This window comes from Zychaea mexicana (genome assembly GCF_025766255.1).
Source record: "Zychaea mexicana strain RSA 1403 chromosome Unknown BDB00scaffold_1, whole genome shotgun sequence".
Classification (NCBI taxonomy): Eukaryota; Fungi; Mucoromycota; class Mucoromycetes; order Mucorales; family Lichtheimiaceae; genus Zychaea; species Zychaea mexicana.
Genome location: NW_026516664.1, coordinates 739,561 through 760,703, shown reverse-complemented (window position 1 = coordinate 760,703; position 21,143 = coordinate 739,561). Strand labels below are relative to the sequence as shown.

The 21,143-nt window shown below is 42.7% G+C and overlaps 8 protein-coding genes across 8 annotated transcripts; 5 read left to right on the top strand and 3 right to left on the bottom strand.

Moving 5' to 3' along the window:
* Window positions 1–66: 66 nt before the first annotated feature.
* BDB00DRAFT_934828 (uncharacterized protein) lies at window positions 67–1,953 on the bottom strand. Its single transcript, XM_053129169.1, has 4 exons — window positions 1,665–1,953; window positions 1,118–1,573; window positions 573–1,040; window positions 67–494 (listed from the first exon to the last, which is right to left on the bottom strand). Exons 1-4 carry the CDS (start codon window positions 1,875–1,877, stop codon window positions 180–182), a joined length of 1,452 nt encoding a protein of 483 aa, XP_052985919.1. The 5' UTR covers window positions 1,878–1,953; the 3' UTR covers window positions 67–179.
* Window positions 1,954–2,065: 112 nt separating this feature from the next.
* BDB00DRAFT_794995 (TH1 protein) lies at window positions 2,066–5,291 on the top strand. Its single transcript, XM_053121346.1, has 13 exons — window positions 2,066–2,424; window positions 2,511–2,538; window positions 2,652–2,902; window positions 2,998–3,114; window positions 3,197–3,349; window positions 3,431–3,564; window positions 3,656–3,770; window positions 3,841–3,907; window positions 3,996–4,117; window positions 4,210–4,328; window positions 4,419–4,635; window positions 4,725–4,986; window positions 5,103–5,291. The coding sequence occupies exons 1-13, from the start codon at window positions 2,422–2,424 to the stop codon at window positions 5,213–5,215; spliced, it is 1,701 nt and encodes a 566-aa protein (XP_052985918.1). The 5' UTR covers window positions 2,066–2,421; the 3' UTR covers window positions 5,216–5,291.
* A 69-nt stretch (window positions 5,292–5,360) lies between these two features.
* On the top strand, window positions 5,361–6,912 carry BDB00DRAFT_866513 (DASH complex subunit Ask1-domain-containing protein; the record flags this gene model as incomplete). Its single annotated transcript, XM_053126237.1, has 2 exons — window positions 5,361–5,540; window positions 5,617–6,912. 2 exons carry the CDS (start codon window positions 5,361–5,363, stop codon window positions 6,910–6,912), a joined length of 1,476 nt encoding a protein of 491 aa, XP_052985917.1.
* Window positions 6,913–8,710: 1,798 nt separating this feature from the next.
* BDB00DRAFT_794991 (P-loop containing nucleoside triphosphate hydrolase protein) lies at window positions 8,711–11,379 on the bottom strand. Its single transcript, XM_053121345.1, has 4 exons — window positions 9,694–11,379; window positions 9,272–9,573; window positions 8,963–9,157; window positions 8,711–8,891 (listed from the first exon to the last, which is right to left on the bottom strand). Exons 1-4 carry the CDS (start codon window positions 11,181–11,183, stop codon window positions 8,773–8,775), a joined length of 2,106 nt encoding a protein of 701 aa, XP_052985916.1. The 5' UTR covers window positions 11,184–11,379; the 3' UTR covers window positions 8,711–8,772.
* Window positions 11,380–11,524: 145 nt separating this feature from the next.
* Window positions 11,525–13,366, bottom strand: BDB00DRAFT_794985 (mitochondrial carrier domain-containing protein). The gene is made up of 8 exons (XM_053121344.1): window positions 13,249–13,366; window positions 13,077–13,155; window positions 12,830–12,975; window positions 12,676–12,739; window positions 12,401–12,594; window positions 12,311–12,316; window positions 12,033–12,239; window positions 11,525–11,964 (listed from the first exon to the last, which is right to left on the bottom strand). Exons 1-8 carry the CDS (start codon window positions 13,336–13,338, stop codon window positions 11,758–11,760), a joined length of 993 nt encoding a protein of 330 aa, XP_052985915.1. The 5' UTR covers window positions 13,339–13,366; the 3' UTR covers window positions 11,525–11,757.
* A 589-nt stretch (window positions 13,367–13,955) lies between these two features.
* BDB00DRAFT_866510 (HotDog domain-containing protein) lies at window positions 13,956–15,869 on the top strand (the record flags this gene model as incomplete). The annotated part of the gene is made up of 6 exons (XM_053126236.1): window positions 13,956–14,156; window positions 14,222–14,305; window positions 14,399–14,455; window positions 14,556–15,334; window positions 15,426–15,541; window positions 15,616–15,869. 6 exons carry the CDS (start codon window positions 13,956–13,958, stop codon window positions 15,867–15,869), a joined length of 1,491 nt encoding a protein of 496 aa, XP_052985914.1.
* Window positions 15,870–15,905: 36 nt separating this feature from the next.
* BDB00DRAFT_10805 (uncharacterized protein) lies at window positions 15,906–17,837 on the top strand. Its single transcript, XM_053116079.1, has 6 exons — window positions 15,906–16,157; window positions 16,233–16,661; window positions 16,769–16,851; window positions 16,990–17,310; window positions 17,452–17,512; window positions 17,636–17,837. The coding sequence occupies exons 1-6, from the start codon at window positions 16,023–16,025 to the stop codon at window positions 17,675–17,677; spliced, it is 1,071 nt and encodes a 356-aa protein (XP_052985913.1). The 5' UTR covers window positions 15,906–16,022; the 3' UTR covers window positions 17,678–17,837.
* On the top strand, window positions 17,816–20,151 carry BDB00DRAFT_10913 (uncharacterized protein). Its single transcript, XM_053116084.1, has 8 exons — window positions 17,816–18,017; window positions 18,136–18,387; window positions 18,475–18,775; window positions 18,914–19,131; window positions 19,275–19,416; window positions 19,501–19,526; window positions 19,617–19,677; window positions 19,778–20,151. The coding sequence occupies exons 1-8, from the start codon at window positions 17,997–17,999 to the stop codon at window positions 19,879–19,881; spliced, it is 1,125 nt and encodes a 374-aa protein (XP_052985912.1). The 5' UTR covers window positions 17,816–17,996; the 3' UTR covers window positions 19,882–20,151.
* Window positions 20,152–21,143: the final 992 nt, after the last annotated feature.

Below are 21,143 nucleotides of genomic sequence, written 5' to 3'. Positions count from 1 at the left end.
TAAAATAAACAACTTTTCCTTTTCTGTGTAGTGTGTATGATGTATAAAAGATATTAAAAAAATCCAATTTTGGCTCTTTGCTTTTGTATGTAACATATATACTCTATAACGTCTACCTATGAATTTGTACATGTGAATGCGGAAAAGGCTCATCAAGAGCGTTTTTTAGAGGTAGTGAGTTATTGTAGCACAGCCAGCATGTCCTCTACCTTTGTGAACTTTTCTCTCGGCTTTCCAAGCTTTTCGCCTGCAGCAAATTCAGCTGCTTCTATCCGTTTCCAGTCGACATAACTGACAGGTCGAATGCCTCGCGATTTAAATATCCCTTTTAAACCATCCGCACCGTCCTTATCCAAATCGTCATTAAGCATAGGTCGCGCTTCCTTGATATCCTCAACAATGGTATCTGCCGTCTCGTATGCATCTGTCATGGTCGACACAATCACACCTGTCGGGCCACGTTTCAACCAACCAGCGGTATACATACCCGGTACCTTTGTAAAAAATTAAATTAGCATAATTTTCGAAAACAATGCCAGCTCCTATCTTTTTAGTGAGCTTAATCTTTTTACCTCTTGGCCTTCCGAATCCAGGATCTTGCCATAACGGTTTGGCACAAGGCCCTGACGACTATCAAAGGGGACACCATCCAGGGGCAAACTCTTGTACCCGATACTTCTCAAAACCAATCCACATGCGCGATCCTCAAACTGGCCGGTACCGATTGCCTTGGCTGCACCCAAGGGTCCACCCGTCAATTGATTCAATTCATAGCGAATACCTTGGACCCGAGTTCGGTTCGTATCTGTCAAAATTTCGACTGGGCTTCTCAAAAACTCCAGGCTCCACGAACGGTCTGCTGATGTCGTTGAAACAGTCGATCCCTTTTCCAAAATCCCCATCATGCGCTTCAAGGGTCGGTTTTTACTCAATAGAGGTTGTGCAGCTTCAATTTCAGATTTGATCCACTCCTTGTCGGCCTTGAATGCAACGTTCGGCAAGTTCATTTGTTCACGCAACTCCTTGGATGTGAATGCAGCCTATATAAGCAAAGGTTAGTTATATGCATATGCAACGGAACAAAACAAAAAAAAAAGAATAGAAAAAGAAGACTTGCCTGTAAAGGACCTCGTCGACCCACAACATGAACATGTCGAATCTTGCTCTTGGACAAAGTTTCCAATGCATATTCGGTAATATCTGTCTTGCGCAGCGTATCAATTGGACTCAAAAGGACACGGGCAACATCTAATGCAACATTACCCTGGCCAATGACGACAGCCGTGTCTGTTTCGTCCAGTGGCAGCTTTAGATTGTCAAATTGAGGCAATCCATTGTACCACGCCACAAACGCGCGGGCAGATTCGACACCGTATACCTCTTCGTTAGGAACACCCAAGTGTCTGTCCTCGCTTGCGCCGTATGAAAAGACAATAGCATCATAGTGTTGCTTGAGCTCTTGCACTGAAACTGTTCCCTTTTCAGCACTTTCAGACGACGGGCCGATATTGACATTGCCGAGGAATCGGAAGCGATCGTCTTCAGCAACCCTGTCAAACGTTGTCATTACGTTCTATTATATCATTGCTTTTTTTAAATCTATAGAGCTATATGTATGTGTATTTGTTTAAAAAACGAAAAAGTATGTGAGTATTAATATATACCTTGACTTCGGGATGATCGGGAGCAACACCGAATCGGACAAGGCCATGAGGGACAGGAAGACTGTCGTATACATCAATTTTGACATGGTCGACTTCTTTGAGCAAACGATGCGTGGTATAGAATCCGGCAGGCCCGCTGCCAACGACTGCGAGGCGGAATGGTCTAGTAGCAGCAGCAGAGGAAAAAGCTCGAATACAACGTCGAAGCACCATTGCGTTCGGTTTGTTGGAAGCTGTATGCGAAAAAAGAAAATCCGGTATTAAAGAGTGGGGTTCTCTTGAAACCTTGTACATATACAGTGCGCGCTTGATCGGACCTGTCTCGATCGGCCCGCACTTCATTGTTCGCGGGAAACCGGGCAAGTGCACTTTTAAAGAGTGACAAACCTTATTAGCATCAAGTTCTTTTTCCTCGACCTTATTCAAAAAATATGTATCTAGCATGACTTGCAACCCATAGAGATTTAAAGTAGTTCAAAATAGTCCAAAAAGCGCTCCATGCATGATCTTTATCGACCGAGAAAACTAAGGTTCGCAGGGACATGTTCTTCTTCAAATATCCTACCATTACAAGTCTTCCAGGGACTATATAGTGCATTGACAAATACAGAAAATGCAGTAGGAAACGAGTTGGCATGCATACATGGAAAATATGCAATATTGTTGTCGGAAAAGAAAGACACGTTAAGATAGCAGAAAAGCGGGATTTTGACATTTAGCTTCTTTTGCTCTCATATATTCTCCTCCACAAAATAAAATGGTAAGGAAACACTGAATTTCCATCATTATGCAAGCCGTTTTGCACTCGTGAATCAATAATTTACTTACGTTTACGCTGTTTTACAGAATTACGGGCTTGAACTAACACAGCAAGGTACGACAAAGGAAAAAGTCATAAAAAAAACCACACACGGCGCGATCGATCAATCGATTTTAAGAAAGACTTGAAACTAAATCGTATTGTGTTAATAATAATATCAACAACAGACGCTATCCTTCAACCTGACATTTACACGACCGCTTTCGAACCGTTCATTGCCAATGGCGGTGCACCCATGGACGCAGTATCTGCGTTGTCAGAGTCTTACGTTGGGTATCCTTCCATGATTAAAGTAGCTGCGGATGCTGCGTCTGTAATGGGCATTGATTGTCAAGCGATTTTACGCGAAACTGTGAAAAACAAACTCATGAATAAGTTTGATCCAAAAGCGATCGATCGGGCCCTCCTGAATTCACAGGTTTGTTTGCATTTCTCTTTTTCTTGTTGTTGGAGCAATACGGAACGGCTGATATAAAAAATGTATGTATACTGTTATTTGTATAAAAAAAAAAGTCTCCTGCATCAATGGATTGGTTAGATGGGCTCGTGCACGATACGGAATGGCGCCATATGATTTATGAGCTACTTAACAAATATCCTCGCTGCGAATTTTTGAATTTTGCAATCATGGTAACTTTGATGTCGACGTAGTGTGCGTGATGGATTGGGTGGGGAAACAACAGACTGATCATTGTACCGAAAATATTATTAGCGAATGGCAGAAGGTGGTTATCAACAAGAAGTTGCGCAGTTAAGAACAGCTTCAAGTTATGTCAAGGTTTACAATTATATCTTGAATGACGCATTTGCCAAACTTGGAGGAGAGGATGATATTGGATTTGAGGAGAATTTGCCGGCACTTTTGGTAAGCAAACGGTACAACCTTTGAGATTTTATTTTGTTTTGGTTATATGTCAATTAACAAGTTGGTTTTCATGCATGATAGCGCGTTTGCTCCGATCAACAACATACTTACTTGTATGCTCTAGTGCTTATACAGCGGCTGTATGAAGAGTTTAATGATATTTCTTTTCTTCGTCTGGCAAAGGAGCTGGAAAAAGCTGCTATTGCCCGTGGACAGTAAGTTATTCTTTTACCTTCATTTGCAGTACATCTTTCCGAGAGTTTAAAAGAAATCGTTTGCTCAACATCACTTACTTTCTTTCGAAAGACATGAACTTGTTTATATCATCAAATCATGCACACTCAACATGCCACAAAATCTAGCAACCGCACTTAAAGCCATTCGCGCATCTAGACAGCCAACACCTGGTGATTTAATGACAGTAAGCTATCTTTTTTGAAAAGCACACTTCACAAGGAGCAAACCTACTTACAAGGATGTATGAAATATAGATTTACAACATATATACCTCAGCACACGCGCCTAGCGTATACTTTATTCGTGATTATGATTTTATTGGTAATGATTAGACAAAAAAAAGATTTCGATTCTGTCAAGTATTATCATATGTGGCATTCCTATATTTATCCTTATCCGAATCATATAGTGCTTATGCTACAAGCACTTTACGTACCTGATGCCGTACCTAACATGAAACCAGACCTTGTTGACAAGCTGATAAGTCTATTGGCGTACGCTACTGCGTATAATGATTCAAAACCCAGAGATGTGAGTATCTTTTCTCTTCATTGAGGCGACTGAAAGAAACATAAAACAATCAATCGAAACTGTATCTAATAACTCTCACATGTCTTCAATAGCAACAAGAAGATAATTTGAGGCGCGTTGGTCGAGCTCTGAAAAACCTCCACAAGAGCTTACAGAAGAAAACAGGGGCAAACTTTTCAGGTGCAATGATTGAAATCGTCGAGGGCATGCAGTAAGTTTGTAAATTTAGACTATGTACAACAATGAGAAAGGTTGGAAATAGGCCACGACTTAACGGGCTCATTATATAATCGATTGATAGGGTTCCGGCTGCATCAATGGGTATACTCTTATGGATTGAGTATATTTCCACCCGAACACAATACTACGACACCTACTATCGGACAAGCGAAGTTCCGTTACCACATCTATTACTGGATGAAATAGCTTCCATCCATCCATTACAACAACCTATCGTCTTGGAAGTGATCAAACGCTGCTTCTTGCATCCTTATCAAAACTTTGCTCCAGAAACACTGGTAAGTGCTGTTTTTGTTGAATACAATAAAGGCTCTTTGTTGTTTTACTGCTTTTCTTACCATCGACTTACAATCATATATCTTACTAGGCTGCATTGCAAAAGCAATGGATCGAACGATTGGTTCATCTCGTGGAACTGAACTATACACTTCCAGTGCTCAAGTTTATCCGAAACGTGGCTCGAGAAATTGATTACAGTTTGACTGTACACTTTGTGACCAAAGTGCTGGAACTGGCGCAGGCGCCTTACAGTGTTGAATTTGTCGAACATATCATTGATACTCTCGTCCCCATTGCTGATACCCTTGTTATTGTCAAGGGCTTCGAACCGATCCTTCAGAAATTTATTGGTGACTATATTTTCCTTTTCCTCTGTTCTTATCTTTATCAATTTGAGATGATGTAAATCCTTTGCTTTGTTCATGAGAGAGAGGACGCTAATGCACGTGATGAATCATGTATATAGCGCAAGTGCAAGTACCTGGCGCTGTAGAGGACGGTATATTGACTGACGAACTTGGCGAAAAAATGGCAATTTTGGTTGCAAAGCGAAAGCCTCACCGAAAATCTTTACATTAGCCCACATTCTCTTTTACCATGATAATATCTTGACAATAAAATTCTTGTGTTGGGAGCGAATTGATCACCTGTGTAACTTAAATTTTCGTGCTGAAAAACGCGAAAGTAATCCGCGTGGATTTTTTCCATATAGTAACCTCACTCAATGGCTAAGACTGATGAAGAAACCAATGCTGAATTAGTAAAGCTACAACAAGAAATTACTTTTACATTACATACAATTGACGAACATTTTGCTCGATGCGTCCGGATCGTTTCTCAGGGCATCATTCCTGAGGTTGATCGCTATGCAGCACACAGCAAGATTGTTTGGGATGGTTTACAAGTAATATAGAAAATAAATAATCAGTGATTGTACATGTATACGTGTAGTGTAACTAAACGCTAACTGATGCAAATAGACATGGCTGCACTTCTTCCAACACGTTGAAAATAACACTCGCCTTCAGCAAACGAATCGACCACCACTAGATCCGAATATACCACAACAAGATTCAGCAGATCGTTCGCCTTGGGATCGTTTCAGAGACAGATTTTCGCCAACGTCTCAAGACTTGAGCAGAATCCTGCGTCGACCAGCGCTCGCATATCCACACGGCTCACGCACAACTGCATCGTCGACGACTTTGGCACGACCACAAGCAAGCGCACTTGCTTCAAGCAATTTATCCAACACAACCAGCGATGCATCATCGACATCGTCGTTCCGCCGTCGTACATCACCACCTAAAACGATTCCGTTTCGTTTATCACCTAACGAATTGCTGCAAACACCTGCTCGAGAAGCAGCACGGATGATGGTCAATAACAAGCTCAGACGGATTGGCGCTATGAGCCCATCTAGCGGTAGTTCGGAAGACCCTGAATCATCCAGTCGAGAACAGCAGCAGCAACAGCACCAGCCACAGCGAAAGGATGGACATGGCAATGAGACACCGGCTAGTTGGGTGGATCAAAACAATGAAAGCGATCGTGGTCATTTTGAGGAGTTTATGCGAGTACGACAGGAACGATACCAGCACATGGATTTGGATATTGAATTGCCGGTTTTTGGAAATCGGCCTGCTCCAAAGTCCCCTGGCCGACAGCGACATCAAGACACACAGGAACAAGACTTTGCGTTCGCGATATCTGATATTGGATCACCTTCTATCAACATGGATCAAGATCTTCGACCATCAGCCAAACGCATCCGCGATGATATGGACTGTACATCGCTACTACCTTCTCCTTCTGTCGCTCCTGATACTCGTGACCAACATAATGCACAAGGAGTCAACGTTAATGACGAAAACGACAGTCATGATGAAGTCATGAGTGGTCCCTATGAATTTACACAAATCCCGCCAACGGATCTTGTAGCACAGACAGATGAACGACAAAGCGAAACAGGCACGCCAGCAGGGAGTGTGGGTGGTATCTCAGTATCGTCATCAGCAAGCCAGCTTCCAAGGGAGTTCAGTCTTCATTACTTTGCAAGCTCTTATCGCGAACCTCCAGCATCAACGCAACTGACGCGGATATATACCCTCTTTGCGGACCGGCCGGGCCGATCCATGTCAGCGGATCAAGTGCTTGAGTTGCTGGAGAATGATCAGTCCTTCACAATAGACCGTATCAAACTTTTTATCGACGTGCTTACGACGAAAAAGTTTCTAAGAAAGGAAAGTGCTGGTCGCTGGTTACTGAGGATTTGAAAAGAAACAAGTTTTCAATAAAGTACGATTTTAAAAAAAAAATGTATGAGCTACGTAGGAGGAAATTTGTAAGCTTTTGTTATTGTTGAGCCAAGGCTAACATACAATGTACATCAACGATAACGTGGCTGTAAGAGTATAGTTAGTGTGATGTATTACATGTACACAGTTGCCGATACTCAATGCGCAAAGAAGGAAGCTATTTAAGCATAAACCGAGTATGTCCCGTCGACAGGCTAACTATTTTGGAGCCACAAGTAGACCTCGCCCCGCTACTTTCAGCTCCGAGGAGATTGAAGTCTATGCATTGAGAAACAAGGACCCGATGGGACGAAGTGTGAATATTTACAAAATGAAAAGGTGACAAAAGCGCCTCCTTCCTTTTGGATTGCTACTCTTTGGCCAATGTGTCTACAGTGATATGGCATATTGGGCTGGAATTATTGGATTAGGTACTGTATCACATCTTTTAAAGCTTTATAAATTAGTGATATGGCTGGTACGCTCTATTGATTCCTATGATATAACATTTTCTGACCTTTCTTTTTGCGATCAATAATTATAGGGGTCAATGTTTGTAATGAATCAAGTCACAGCAACAATAAGCTCATGTTTAGTCGAGGCAGTAGCCATCTTTTCCCAGAAAGCGCATAGTGGTATACTGGCCAGTATAGTACTTCCTTAAATACAGTACAGCAATTGGTCTCGGATGCCTTACAGTCTTTCTTGCTGCAGCCTGGGACGCTTATAATCTAATAATGAACCCGAGGTTTAAGCTGATGTAATTATAAAAAGCAAGCATATCGAAGATTGAGTTATAAATATGTAAAACCATTTACAAGAACGCATATGTACACTTCTTGATGCAACAACAGAACACTCATTGTGGCTGCATAGGCAGTAACAGAAATTAGCATCGTATGATCGCTGCCACAACCCTTGTATTATTGTCGTGGTTTTTGCTGCCGGTGCATCATCAAAGGCATGTAGTTACTAGTCCACGTATACCTGTACAATATGAGACACTGTACAAGCCTGCTTCATCCTGGCTACTTACATCATTATAATGAGCCCTCCATAATACAGATATGCTGTGTATGGCTCACAAAATTTAGGTCTGAAGGCTTCAAAAAGTATCTCAAATCTCTGACGATGTCATTTGATATGTAGATGCACTAAAGAGTAATTAATCTAATATTCATATTTTATTATGTAACCGTAGCAGTCGAAATCAAACAACCTGAACAAGGATTGCGTAAGAATTAGATATAAAAAAGACACCAACCAGCAAGAAAGAGGGGAGAAATAATACTAACTAGGACTGCAGATGGACCATTAAGCATCGCTTAGTAAATCGGCTTATTATCAATTAATTTCTGTGCAATTCAATCTTTTACAATATACTGTATATGTACCACGAAGGAAGATAATACTTCTCTTTTAGATAGGTTTTTTAGTATCCATGCTAATCGGTGTACATACTGCGGATGACAGTGATCGTATAAGAGCAGAGCAGAGCCTCATTCCATACAATGTAAATTTGTGCGCAGCAGCATCACGCGCTAGAAAGTAATATATATATCCCACAAGCAAATGCTCTAAACGACGAAAATGAATCAAGCTCGATTGCCGCGAAACTGGCAATAGCAACGATGCCTGCAGTCATGTGGGGTGGTATATAGTAACAATAAAAAGTAACACGTCGTTACTGAGGATACAGAATAGAGTTCGATAATGCAAATTTGTTTACACCATTGCTACATATACTTTCATAAACAAACATCTTTTCTTATATATTCTTTCTGTATGTAATGTTTTTTATTGTATAAATGATAATGCAATTTTGTATATTGAAAGTTTCTAATTGAGTTTTTCTTGCCGATCCCACATTTCCTTATATACACCATGTTCTGCTTTAAGTAATCCACTATGATTGCCTGATTCGACGATTTTTCCTTCCCGGAGCACAAAAATTGTATCTAAAGTTCATCATAAAAAGAATGTGTGAATAAGTCCTTTATGCTGGAAAAAAAGGTATAATAATACTCACCAGCATCTCGGATAGTTCTTAACCGGTGGGCAATGTGGAAGCTCGTCATTTTCGTATCACGCAATATGTCTCTGAAATTGGCAAGCAGGGACTGTTCTGTGTGGGTATCCAATGCAGATGTTGCCTCATCCAAGAACAATATCTTTGGGTTCTTAAGTAGTGTTCGTGCCAGCGATACGCGCTGCTTTTCGCCACCTATTTCAAACCAGAATCATAGAAGCAAAATAGTTAGGCTTGACTCTCTTTTCCGCTCTCCTTCCTGTAACTCTGAATCCACGTTAGTTAGTAGTAATTATTAAATTTATATACCTGAAAGCATAAGACCGCGTTCGCCAACCTTGGTTTCGTACTTATCCGGTAGGCTCATAATGACATCATGAATCTTTGCACGCTTGGCTGCACTATAGACTTCATCTTGAGTGGCACCAATACGACCGTATTGCACATTGTAGAGAATGGTGCTGTTGAATAAACTCGTGTCCTGGGGAACGACACCAATGGCCTTGCGCACGCTGTCTAAACGGATATCCTTGATGTTTTGACCATCGATATAGATGTTGCCGGATTGAGGTTCATAGAAGCGGAACAAAAGACGCAGGATGGTGGATTTACTATGATAGTAGTCAATTACATAGTGCAACACATAGAAGTATTAGCTTTGTCATGTAATATGAAACAAAATCCTAATTTCAATGAGCAAAAAAAAGACAAGCCTGGTTACGATACTTTACCCACAACCGCTTGGGCCCACGAAAGCTGCCTTTTCACCAGCGTTGACGGTAAAGCTGACATTGTTCAAGATGGGACGTTCAGGGTGATATCCAAACACAACATTTTCAAATCGAATTTCACCGCCCTTGAAGATAAGATCCTTGGCGTCCGGCGCATCCTGGATCATTGCTGGCTGGTTTTCCAAATGGAACATGGTATCCATGTCAATCAATGACTGACGCAGTTCACGATAGACGGATCCCAGAAAGTTAAGTGGCATCGACAGCTGGAACACGAGCTGGTTGACCATGACTACATCACCCACTGTCATGGTACCGTCCATAACCCCTTGGGCCGAAAGGAACATCATGGCCGTTAGTGCTGTGCTAAAGATAGCGTTCTGGCCGGCATTCAATGCAGCCAGACTCGACGCGACCTTGAGGGATGCCTTTTCGTACTTTTGCAACGGCTTGTCGTACTGCTCGGCCTCGAACTTTTCATTGTTGAAATACTTGACAGCTTCGAAATTGATCAATGAATCAACAGACTTGGTGGCAGCCTCGTTATCCGCAGCGTTAGCCTGCTTACGGAATTCGGTACGCCATGCGGTCGTTACGACTGTGAAAGCCGTGTATGCGGCGATTGTTGAAAAGGTCACTGCAGCGTAAGAAGTACCAAACTTGTAGGCCAGGATACCACATACCATGGAGATTTCGAGAGCCGTTGGCAGGATGTGGAATACAATCGAGCTAAGCAAAAAGCTGATACCCTTTGTACCGCGATCAATGGCTCGGTTGAGACCACCCGTCTGTCGAGTCAAATGGAAGCTCAAGTCGAGTCGGTGGAGATGTGCAAATACGTTCAAAGCGACGCGCCGGATAGCCTTTTGCGCAACCGTGGCAAACACCGCATTACGAAGTTCTTGGAACGCACTAGCGCCCAACCGTGCCAAACCATAACCGATAATAGCAGCACCACATACGGCCCACAGGGTCGCATCCGCAGGAAACGTTGTACCGAGTGAATCAATGACTTCTTTGAAAAAGAACGGGACTTCGACGTTTAACAGTTTGCCGCCCACCAAAAGCGACAAGGCAATCGCTACGCGAGCTTTGGTACCAGCGTCATTCTTGGGCCATACGTATTTCATGAGTTGTCGAATAATGGCCCAGTCGGTTGCATTGCGTTGCTTGTTGGCGCTGGCTGCTGCAGTAACGGTGCCATTCGTCTTTGTTGCAGGTTGTTGCTGTGTGGTTGTTTCGACTTTTTTAGTGACTTGTTGTTTTGTTTCTTGCCATAAAGGCCGGTGGCTAGAGAATGTACGGCGTAATATTAAGCTTGAATGTCGGTTCGAAGTCGATGGCGTCGTTGTTGTCGTCGTCGTTAGTGAAGCAGCATTAGGACGGGAAAGTACGGTACTATGAAATCGCCGAGCAGACAATGCAAACGTGGTGCTGCTGCCTGCTGACCGGACAGCCCGGAAACAGGCGAGTGGTATCCTCGGCAGCATTTATATAGTCGCAACGGAGACGTGTAGCTGATATAAAAAAAGGTTCCCCCTCTGTTCCAACTTTATATGCGTCTTTTAGAAAAAGAGAAGGCAGAAAAAAAAGCGATCCTCGCCTTCCCCCTTCTTTTATGTAGAATGAAAAAACCCAGGGTCCGCCATATACCCGCTGTCAAAAAGTGGCAAGGCGGGGATCGCGGGTTTGCGGTGATACGCAGTCTTGCGCATTTTGTGCCTATTTCTTCATCGCTCGACTCGGTGAAATGGGGATTGCTGGTTAGTTTTTTTTTTTTTTCGTGGCCCTGTCTCAGAATCAAACATTTTCATCAGCTTTTCTCAAAACAGTGCAGAACGAGCATTTTGTGCTTGCACAGCGATAAGCTGGAATGATGTGTGGTTTCATCAGATAACACTGAAACATGCATTGCAACATGTATTCTATCTTGATGATGACACATGATGAAGTGGATTTGGGGGAGAATATTTTGAGAGCAGTATCAGCATCATCATCGGCAGCAGTAGCACGTATACATAATACAAGTGCACGTTGTGTGTTGCATAATATGATCGTATATTTTTAATCTATGTCTAAAAGATATTTCATTCGGGCATATACTGCAAAGCTGATGGCCATCATGGGAGCCACCTTTATGTATCCGATGCTCAGGCCCACATAAAACCCTTTGAACCCTTTCGTTTGATAAATGCTTCTAGCCGTCTCCATGAATCCTACAAACTTGTTTGGATGAAGCAATCCGCCGACCTGCATTCGCCGTCGAATCACCTAAATAGAATACGTTTAAGCATCCCTTGTGTTCTGACCGTCACTATATTCACGCGCTTATACTTTACCTCTAATGGGTAGCTACTTGTCTGGGCAACCAATCCAGAGACACCACCACAACACAATTCAGCCCATGTTTTCAATGGCGGTTTCTCCATCATACGTCGATTTTCGGGGTCTGTTATTCTAGATGCGCGTGTATAGGGTGAAATGGTCGGATCGAAACGAAACGCTTGAGTCATGATATGATATGTCCAGAAAGAGACGCCTGCGTACTATGTATGTCTTTGTTAATAAAAAACTAGTATGGTTGTTGATATACTGAGTAACAATGTCACTGCTTTACCGGTATCTAATTCGCAACAAAGGAGAAATGTATATGAGTATTTTTATACTTGTGTCAAGTTCGCATCTAAACATTTATAAATATACGCACAATTCCTGCCACCGTTGGTAAAAATCCTCGGTAAAAGTTCAACAGATGCGTGGACGAGGCTGCAGCAGGCTCTTTGTATATTTGTTTGCAGGTATCGATCAAAGTAGGCCGTTTTCGGTTCTCTTGCTTGACCACATAGGCCATCCGGACACGTACAAGGTCCAATGGATAGGTAAATAATACACATGTCATTCCTGTCGGCCACATGAGGGTAGTATCTAGTTGTCAATTTTTCTTCTTGCAACGTGAACGTATACTAGGCTTATTCCCATTACCTGCAAGTGATCCAGCAAAGAAATGCTTTGCTGCTGTCTCTTGTGCCTTTGTTGGTATTAATAGCTAATAGAGTGCCCTGTGCGTGAGCCTATTTTTTTCTGTGTGGTATGTGCCTCCTTGTAAAAGTCATGGCAACCCAGGACTATAACATACTGCGCGAAACTGTTCAAGGGCAACAAATTTGATCGATGCATATGGAAATATTCGTAGTAACGTCACCGAATGGCCTTGAAATAGTCCCAAAACGCCAGTGTGCTTGATGATATCCCGTCCGGCTTTAAAAGCGCCGGTAAACGTTCCTATGATGGATATTACAGGCATGCAGTGTTGCATTTTTATTTAGCCAACTACAAGCTAAAGTGGTGTCCAGCAAAAGAAGAAAGAAAAAGAGCACCCATACCTGCATACTTTTCAAACACTGGATTTTGCGCTTGAAATAGAATCTTGACTCGATCCAATGGTGCGATTGCAGTCTTGGCCTAATTGTCCACAGTTATTTTTTTTTTCATTGTCAACAACACACCGTGCAAAAGAAAAGTAAGCCGTGGAAATAGAAATGGTAGATCACTCACCACACAGCCTGCCATGCCACCTGCAATTCCGGAACGTATTACATAGCCGAGATTCTGTTTACGTTCACGTTGCTCTGTGCCATGTGCCATTGAACAAGGTGTTCGGAAAAGGAAGAATTGTAGCCTGTGCAGCACCCGCCCCTCGGCTTTGCTGCTGCCGATTATCGGAATAACTTACGTGTAGATTATGCAGATTTGCGGAAGATCATTTACCAAGCTTCGTGTGCAACGTCAACGCTTATGGGTCGTTTATTGTAACTCTACAGCTTAATACTCCTCGGCAGTAGATACACGATAAGCAGGATAGTATACAGGGGAAGGTGTAATGGCATGGGAAACTGGCATGATTACGAGAGAATTGATGATTATTCATTTTTGATTATGTGTCTCTATTATCTTTTCTTTTCGTTGTCATGCCACTACGCAATCCATAAAATGGTGAACAGGAAACGTTCCTTTGAGGGAAACTTGGGCTCGAGCTCAAATTCAACAAAAGGTATATTGTTGCTCTCCACTATTTTTGAGCAAGAAGAGGAGTAAGAAGAATGAGAGATTGTCATCTGTTTCTTTGTTCACTTTAAAGAATTTTATTCATGCTACTAGGAAGGGTTCAATATAAAAGCAAGGCTCTGAAAAAGAGTAGCAGCAGCAGCAGCGAAATTTTCATTCCCACTTTCTTTTTCTTTGCGCATAGATAGAGCAAAATCATGCAGCCTTTCATAAAAGCTTTTGATTTGATACGTAACCTTTGGCTGAGGGTGATCCTGTTCATCGCAGCACCTGTATTTCCTTACCTTTTACCTGATCCGTACACCCAAGCTGGCAATGTCCGAGACGAATCCAAACCTGCTCATGAAAGCCGCGTCACCATGACCGAAATCATTGCTCCTCATCACTGCAATGTCAGAGTAAGATTTGAATACTTTACACACATCAGCTCTTTATTCTCACTAATTGCAAATACTATGTTTAGGGGCTTTGTCGAGCAGGTTCTATTATGGCTTGGGTGGATATCGCTGCTGGTATCGCTGCGAAACGTCACGCTACTTTGCCCTCGGTATACAGATTTATAATAGCCCTTTATCTGCCCAAAGGGTTTGGTTTATACACATTGATTGACAGATAAGAGTTGTTATCGCTATTATACTAGGTGACGCGATCCATTGATGATGTAGCTTTTCTTCATCCCGTGAAAAACGGTGATATAGTAAGAAGCGTTTCATAGCTTTACTCTCAACATACAAAACCGAGAAAACAAAATAAAGTATAACCTTTTTCCTAACCGACACACGATATGCTAAATATAGTTGACAATTCAAGCGTCCGTAAACAAGTCATGGCGAACATCCATGGAAGTGGGTGTCAAAGTTGAAGCACAAACACCACTGACAGGCGAACGATTCTTTGTAGCCCACGCATACTTGACATTTGTGGCACTTTCACCACGGCCGCAACCAAAAACCTATCTGGGCCTCAAATGGGTCGAACATCGTCCAACGCAAGTTCCTGCATTGTGCCCGCATTCAGACATGGAAAAGAAACGATATGATATGGCTGAGCAACGTCGCCAGTCCCGCTTCAAGGAAACGAACAAGAAACAGCCACAACAGTTGCAAAGTATCCGTGATTTGATGCGAGAGTGGTCGCAGGGTTTAAGAGAGCACGCACATCAAAACACGGCTGCAATTAAATCACATCCAGCGTTACATGCAGCAGCAGCAGCAACAACAGCAACAGCAGCAGAGGGGGAAGAGCAACCACGAGATAAGCATGAAGATGAAAGTATAAGCAGTAGTACTGGAGAAAAATCAAGCGAGACACTCAAGGGTGACGAGGACGAACAGCTGTCAGTGCATCATGTTACTACATCCAATAAGAGAAAACGGTATTCGATGGATCCAATCATGCAGCTCCCCTTCACTGAGACGTCGATGGAGACAACATTCGCAGAAGTGGTTGAACTGGTCATGCCTCAGCATGCAAATACACTAAACATTACCTTTGGTGGCATCATTATCCAGTGGCTAGAGCAGTGTGCCCTGGCTAGTGCCCATCGATTAACTAGAGGCTATTTGTTGACAGCAAGGTATTTACGCTATTTCTTCTCAGGTATAGTCATAGCAATCAAATGGGAGCAGACATATCGGCTGTTACTAAATGATGTCTCGTCGTAATAGCATCGATTCGCTTTCGTTTATTACACCCACACATGTTGGCGATGTAGTAACCATTCGTTCAATTGTATCTCGGACTTATTCATCCTCCATGGAGGTCTATGTGAGCATGGAAGCCGGTACGCTGTCAATGTTGATGGACACACCCGTAGTGTGGATAAAATTCGTTGCTTGTGACTAAAGTAAATAATAGAAAACTTACAAACGGGAGAGACCAATTTTACAAACGACGCGTTTTTTACGGTTGTGGCGATCGATAAAGATCACATACCTGTTCGGATACCGCGAACCATTCCGCAAACCGAGGCTGAAATGACACTGTTTGAAGGAGGAGCGAACCGTCGAGCGAAAAGACTGACACAGAAAGTGGAATTGATCAACTTGGTGAATAGCGCCTCAAGCCAAGGTTTAGCAGCACCCTATATTAGTATTCCGATGTCTCCATAGAATAAACATATAGTGCGCGAATCTTGAATTTTGTACGTGTCCTTTTTTTCCCCTCTTCTTCCGCGTCTCCTTTCTATATCCTTTCGAGAGTGTGTGCTTACTATAAAAACACCCTAGTTTACATATCGTACCCCAACATTAACTTTAATCAAAATGACAGCCTCTTCCAGAAATTCGTTTCCCTCAGTGTCACCAACGGGACCGTCGAAATCCCATGGTTTTATTAGGATTCGAGGAAAACGTGCGGAACATGTCAAACAGAAAACAGTAACTGAAAATGGCGACAAGGTAAAACCTACTTTTACCAACTGACAAAAGGATTTCGTATGAATTGTGAACATTCAATTCATGTTTTTGTAGAAGGGTAAATCGGCTCAAAAATCGCAACAAGCAAACGCACCTGACAAAGAAAACGACCAAGACGACACTCACAATGACCCACCGACACCTCGAAAACCCCTAACGCGCAATAGCAACAACAGCAGAAGCAGAAGAAGACGCTTGGAACCAGAAGATATTGATACCATTGATGAGGCATCATCATTGAAGCCTAGCAAAGGCAGCTCCTCCGAAAACCCGTGCGTCTTTGACTCTTCTCCGTCTAAACGTAATAGTAACAACAGCGCTGCTGTGGCGCGTAAGCGTCGCAGAACATCGTCAAGATCCGCAGCTCAAGAAAAAGTAGCAATTGCCACTCAGAAACATGCAAACGCGGAGGAAGAAGAAAAGGATGAAGAGGATGTTGGTGAACAATTCGAGGTGGAGGCGATTATGGGACATAAGGCATACCGGGTAAGATGGTGTTTTCTCTCGTTGTAAACATGGCTTTTTGGGGTGGATGACGTGAAAAAGAGCCATGGCAAGGATACTGAAGGATGCACATCTATGCACTTATATAGAGCATGGTAGTCAAATACGAAATCAAATGGCTTGGATATTCTGAAAAGAACAACACCTGGGAGCCTGCCACCAGCGTCCATGAGTAAGTAGCGGGTTGGACCACCTGGCATTTCTGTCGATGATCTCATAGCGCACCGCCTTTTATGACTCGAGAAGCATGTGCACTAACCATCAAAAAACGTGTGCTTATTCTTCTTTTTCTATGACTCCGTCGTCGCAGGGACTGCCCCGAGTTATGCGCTTCGTATTGGTCAAAGCATGAGGAACGGCCGAAGAACATCCCGACTGCTACATCGATAGCCAAAGAGCAGGAACAGAAGAAATCGGAACCATCCAAACCGGAAGACAAGTATCTCAAGCGGCTCGAAGAAAACAACATCACCAACGACGATCTCCACGAATCCCTACGGAACCAAGGATTCAAGATCGCATACGGCACTGGATTCCCTGAAGCAACCACTGACTGGGCCCTCGAAATGCGGCAGATCCATCTAGTGCAGCGCGTGGTGGGCACGGATCAAATTTTAGCTTATGTGAGCTGGTAAGGAGCATGTCTTCCCCTCCCCTTCTTTCCACATCACGCATCGATATTTGTCGGACTCTTTTTAGTTTTTTCATGAAGAAAAGAAAAAAATAATAACATTGATGCGCTTGCTTTTGTTCGCTCCAACTCTGTTTGTAGGGTGAACAGAAAGAAGACTGTGCACGCTGTACAAGAGCTTCACGATCACTGTCCCGGTGAGGTAAGCAGAAAAGCACCCTACCCCAAAGAAAAAACAGACGCATTTAAAGCTTACTGGTACGCCTGCACGCCTAACACACGACAACCCCTCTCGTTTTCTTTCTCTCTCTCTCGCTCGATATAGCTCATCAGTTACTATGAAGCCCGCGTACGCTTTGTAGATTAGCTTGTGTGTATACGTGTATGATGTCTTGCAAAAAGCACAAAGCAGGAAGCAAAAAGAAAAGGCAACTGCGGCGTCGACTCTGCATACTCCTCACACGATCTGCCTGCCCATCCTCTTTCTCCTCTTCCTCCCTTCCTCCTTTTTCCGTTCCTCTCTTTCTCTTTCCTCTTCTTCTTTTATTGTTTTCACCCTCGCTTATGACCTTTTACTGTAAATCCTAAAGCTTTCCATCGACTTTCTATTTCCAATTGTACCATTGACTCCAATTAGCATCGCGATCACTAAAAAAAAGGAAAGAAAAATATACAAATCGACAGATATGTGGATCGTTACACGGATTGTAAGTGTTTTCTGTATGCACACACGACCGACAAAAGTGGCATCTGTCATAATTCTTAGAGTCAGATAACTAGCCTTCAATAATAAATGAACCTTGGGCTGTCTCTCTCCGTATATAGTTTGGTGATTCATGGTGGACACGAGCCATCTTTGTCAACATCCTCGTGCAAGCCGCCCTCGCCATCCTCTTTGAAGCTGTCATTTTCAATTATCATGCCGACACAATCGATATCATCAACCAGCAACGGCTGAACGAGCAACACTACGGACAAAACTTGCTGACAGCCTATGCCAATGCACGCTCATTACTCGTGTACTTTACATTATTCATCATTGCGCAGATATTCACTGTCGTTCTGGTTCTTGATGCGGTTTGTTTCTCTCTTTGTCTCCTCTTTGTATGTGTATGTGTGTGAGAGATCGACTGACATCTTGTCATTTTATATTAAAATTCTCAGATATATCAAAAGAACACCATTGAGCTTATTGCCTTGGTTGCATTTGAAGTCGGCATGAGCGCTTACTCGCTTATCCAGTACCATCAGTCATCCAATCTATTCAGTGACACGTCTGATCCAAACGTCAACTTGGTCGTTAACTTTCTAGGAGACTCGCTCCATGCATCCAGCTGGGCTGAAATCACCCAAATCTGTTTAATGATCATCAGCAGCATCATTTTCATCTTTCTCGCGTACAAGCTGTACTTGGAGTTTGGCTGGCACATTTACAAAAAGATAGGCGCTGATCTTGCGATGCGAGGTAAGAGCTTTTCTGAGAAGAAGGCCGGGGGAAAAGACGTTATAGAAGGGGCGGCGTATGGACACACACAAGAGAAAGAACGGTGAATGTTGTCGTGAATAGTCAAAAAGTCTAGAAACTGACGTGCATTTTTGTTAGACCGCTACAAGATGTATCAAATCTTCATGATGCTTTTGAAGTTTGACTTTTTCTTTTTTCTCGGATTCTCTATCCAGTACCTGGCCTTGTTTATCGTTGCATGGTGGCCAGAAGCAGACACACCAGAGCAAACGACGGAGCTAATCAAAAAGTTGATTGAGCATATTGCACTGAGCTGTCTGGTCACTGTAGTCATGCTGCTTCTTGCTTACATGGGTGTAAGTATTCTCAGTAGAATCCTTAAGGTCGCAACACCACCCATCATCATCAAAGACACTCCTTATCTTAGTAACCAGCGTTTCGATGCTGTTCGTACGTCCCCGCTCAAACAATCATGCTTTTCTTTTCGTTTCTTGCATAGCTTCGCCGCGAATGCAAGTGGCATCTGTATACTTTTAGCGCATTATCCACAGCCAGTATGGCGTATTTCATTTACGTGCTGGTGCAAATCTCCCAAGAGCCGCAAAAGTTTGTCGGTTCCAAGGCATTCCTTACCTTCTTCTGTAGGTTTAAACAATGACAATAATTGTATTTATAGTTGTGGCTATTATGACCCTAAACTAACACAATTTCTCTGTTCGCTATAGTATGCGTAGATATGGTTTTAATATTGGTACGTGCGTCAAGACCCGACAATAAGGAGTAGTATAAAAATAACAACAGCACTGATAGATGAAGATCGCCATCTTTTTCATCTACATAGGTTACTGTTCCCATATCGATGATCTGTGTCCGAAACTTTAACCATGGTTTAATTAACCACAGTAAGTGTGTGTGTGAGAAAGGATAAAAAGCAAGAGTGTCTCCTGTCGCTTCTTTTGCGTGTTGTGTCCCTGAAAAAAAAAACTGGTCAATTGCTTATAGTCTCACATGCCACTGGAGCGGCAACATCCTCACACTCTATGGGCCCCATGGGGGGCGACAGAGAAGAGAAAGTCGAATCGCCACAGCGGTGGTCGATCGAGTAAAAAAAAAGGTTTCTTCAATAATATACACTTTCTTCTCCCCATTCTCTGTGACGATGACTAGTAATTAATGGATTTTTTCTGGAACTAGTTTGGCTACATGATCATATCAGCGCCCACAACCTCTTCTTCCGACTATCACGCTTCGTCCATCCTTATTACTACATGTTTACTTATATTACTACCTACTACTATCCATTTAATCATTACTTACTACTTTCTATATATACTACAACAATACTCAAAATACAATTATGAGCAGAAAAGTATTTCAATTAATGTCTTGTAATGGCTAATATGTAGTCAAGTGGAATGGTACAGTAACTCTCTAACAATGTTGATGCCGACCACACATAGCATCAATTATATGAAACATAACTCAAACCTTGACAGAGTCTCTACCGGACTCAATAGCTAATTCGCGAAAAGAGGCTCTTACATCATTACTATAACTATAAAAAGGTTACGAACAACTCCAATAGTGATGTGGAAGCAAACCTGATAGCAATGGTATAGACAGCGAAGGATGCTTTATGGTTACTTGTAAATATCTTGCCGCCAGGACAATGGTGGGACACCCTTAGCAGTAGCAATTAATTCTGTTCTCAGGTCCGTTGTGGGCTACCGTCAGCGACTGGTGCCTAAGTCATTCTCATTCCTAGTCGCGCCGTTCACTCGCATCCCTTAAATTTCTTGTCATTGCCTTGCAGTCCATGTACTCTCAGATTATGTACTCAATGAACCTGTTGGCATTTCGGAACTTCTTGTACCTGTATTTGACGCGGAGGCTGGGTGCGTGCACTGACACTTCTTCCCAAAACAAGCGGCGACAGTATCGGAGGGCACATCGGCATGGTGAAACATATATATAGCGTATCATAGGGTGATACATGCCGATCACTGCTGCTATAGCGTATTTGACTTCTTGACGACGACTATCACTTACACATCTCCTTCCCCTTCCCTTTGCTTTTGTGCCAAGTTGCGTCATATGATATAAGCGGCCCATAAAATGAGCCAACCAGAGCCTTACAAATGAGAGCCAATCAAAATGATGGATTGCATTGAAGACCCGAGCGTGACGGCAAAAAATTGTCTATATAAAGAGACCAAAAACCCCCACCCCTCCCTTTTTTCTTCTTCTTCAGTTCCAATTACACAAACTTTATGAAGCGCAAAGTGTTGTGTGAATCCTTGACTTGGAAAGCTATTAGCCAGGTTGAGGTGGATATATTCTACCCGAAAGATGCTTCAATGGTAGCAAG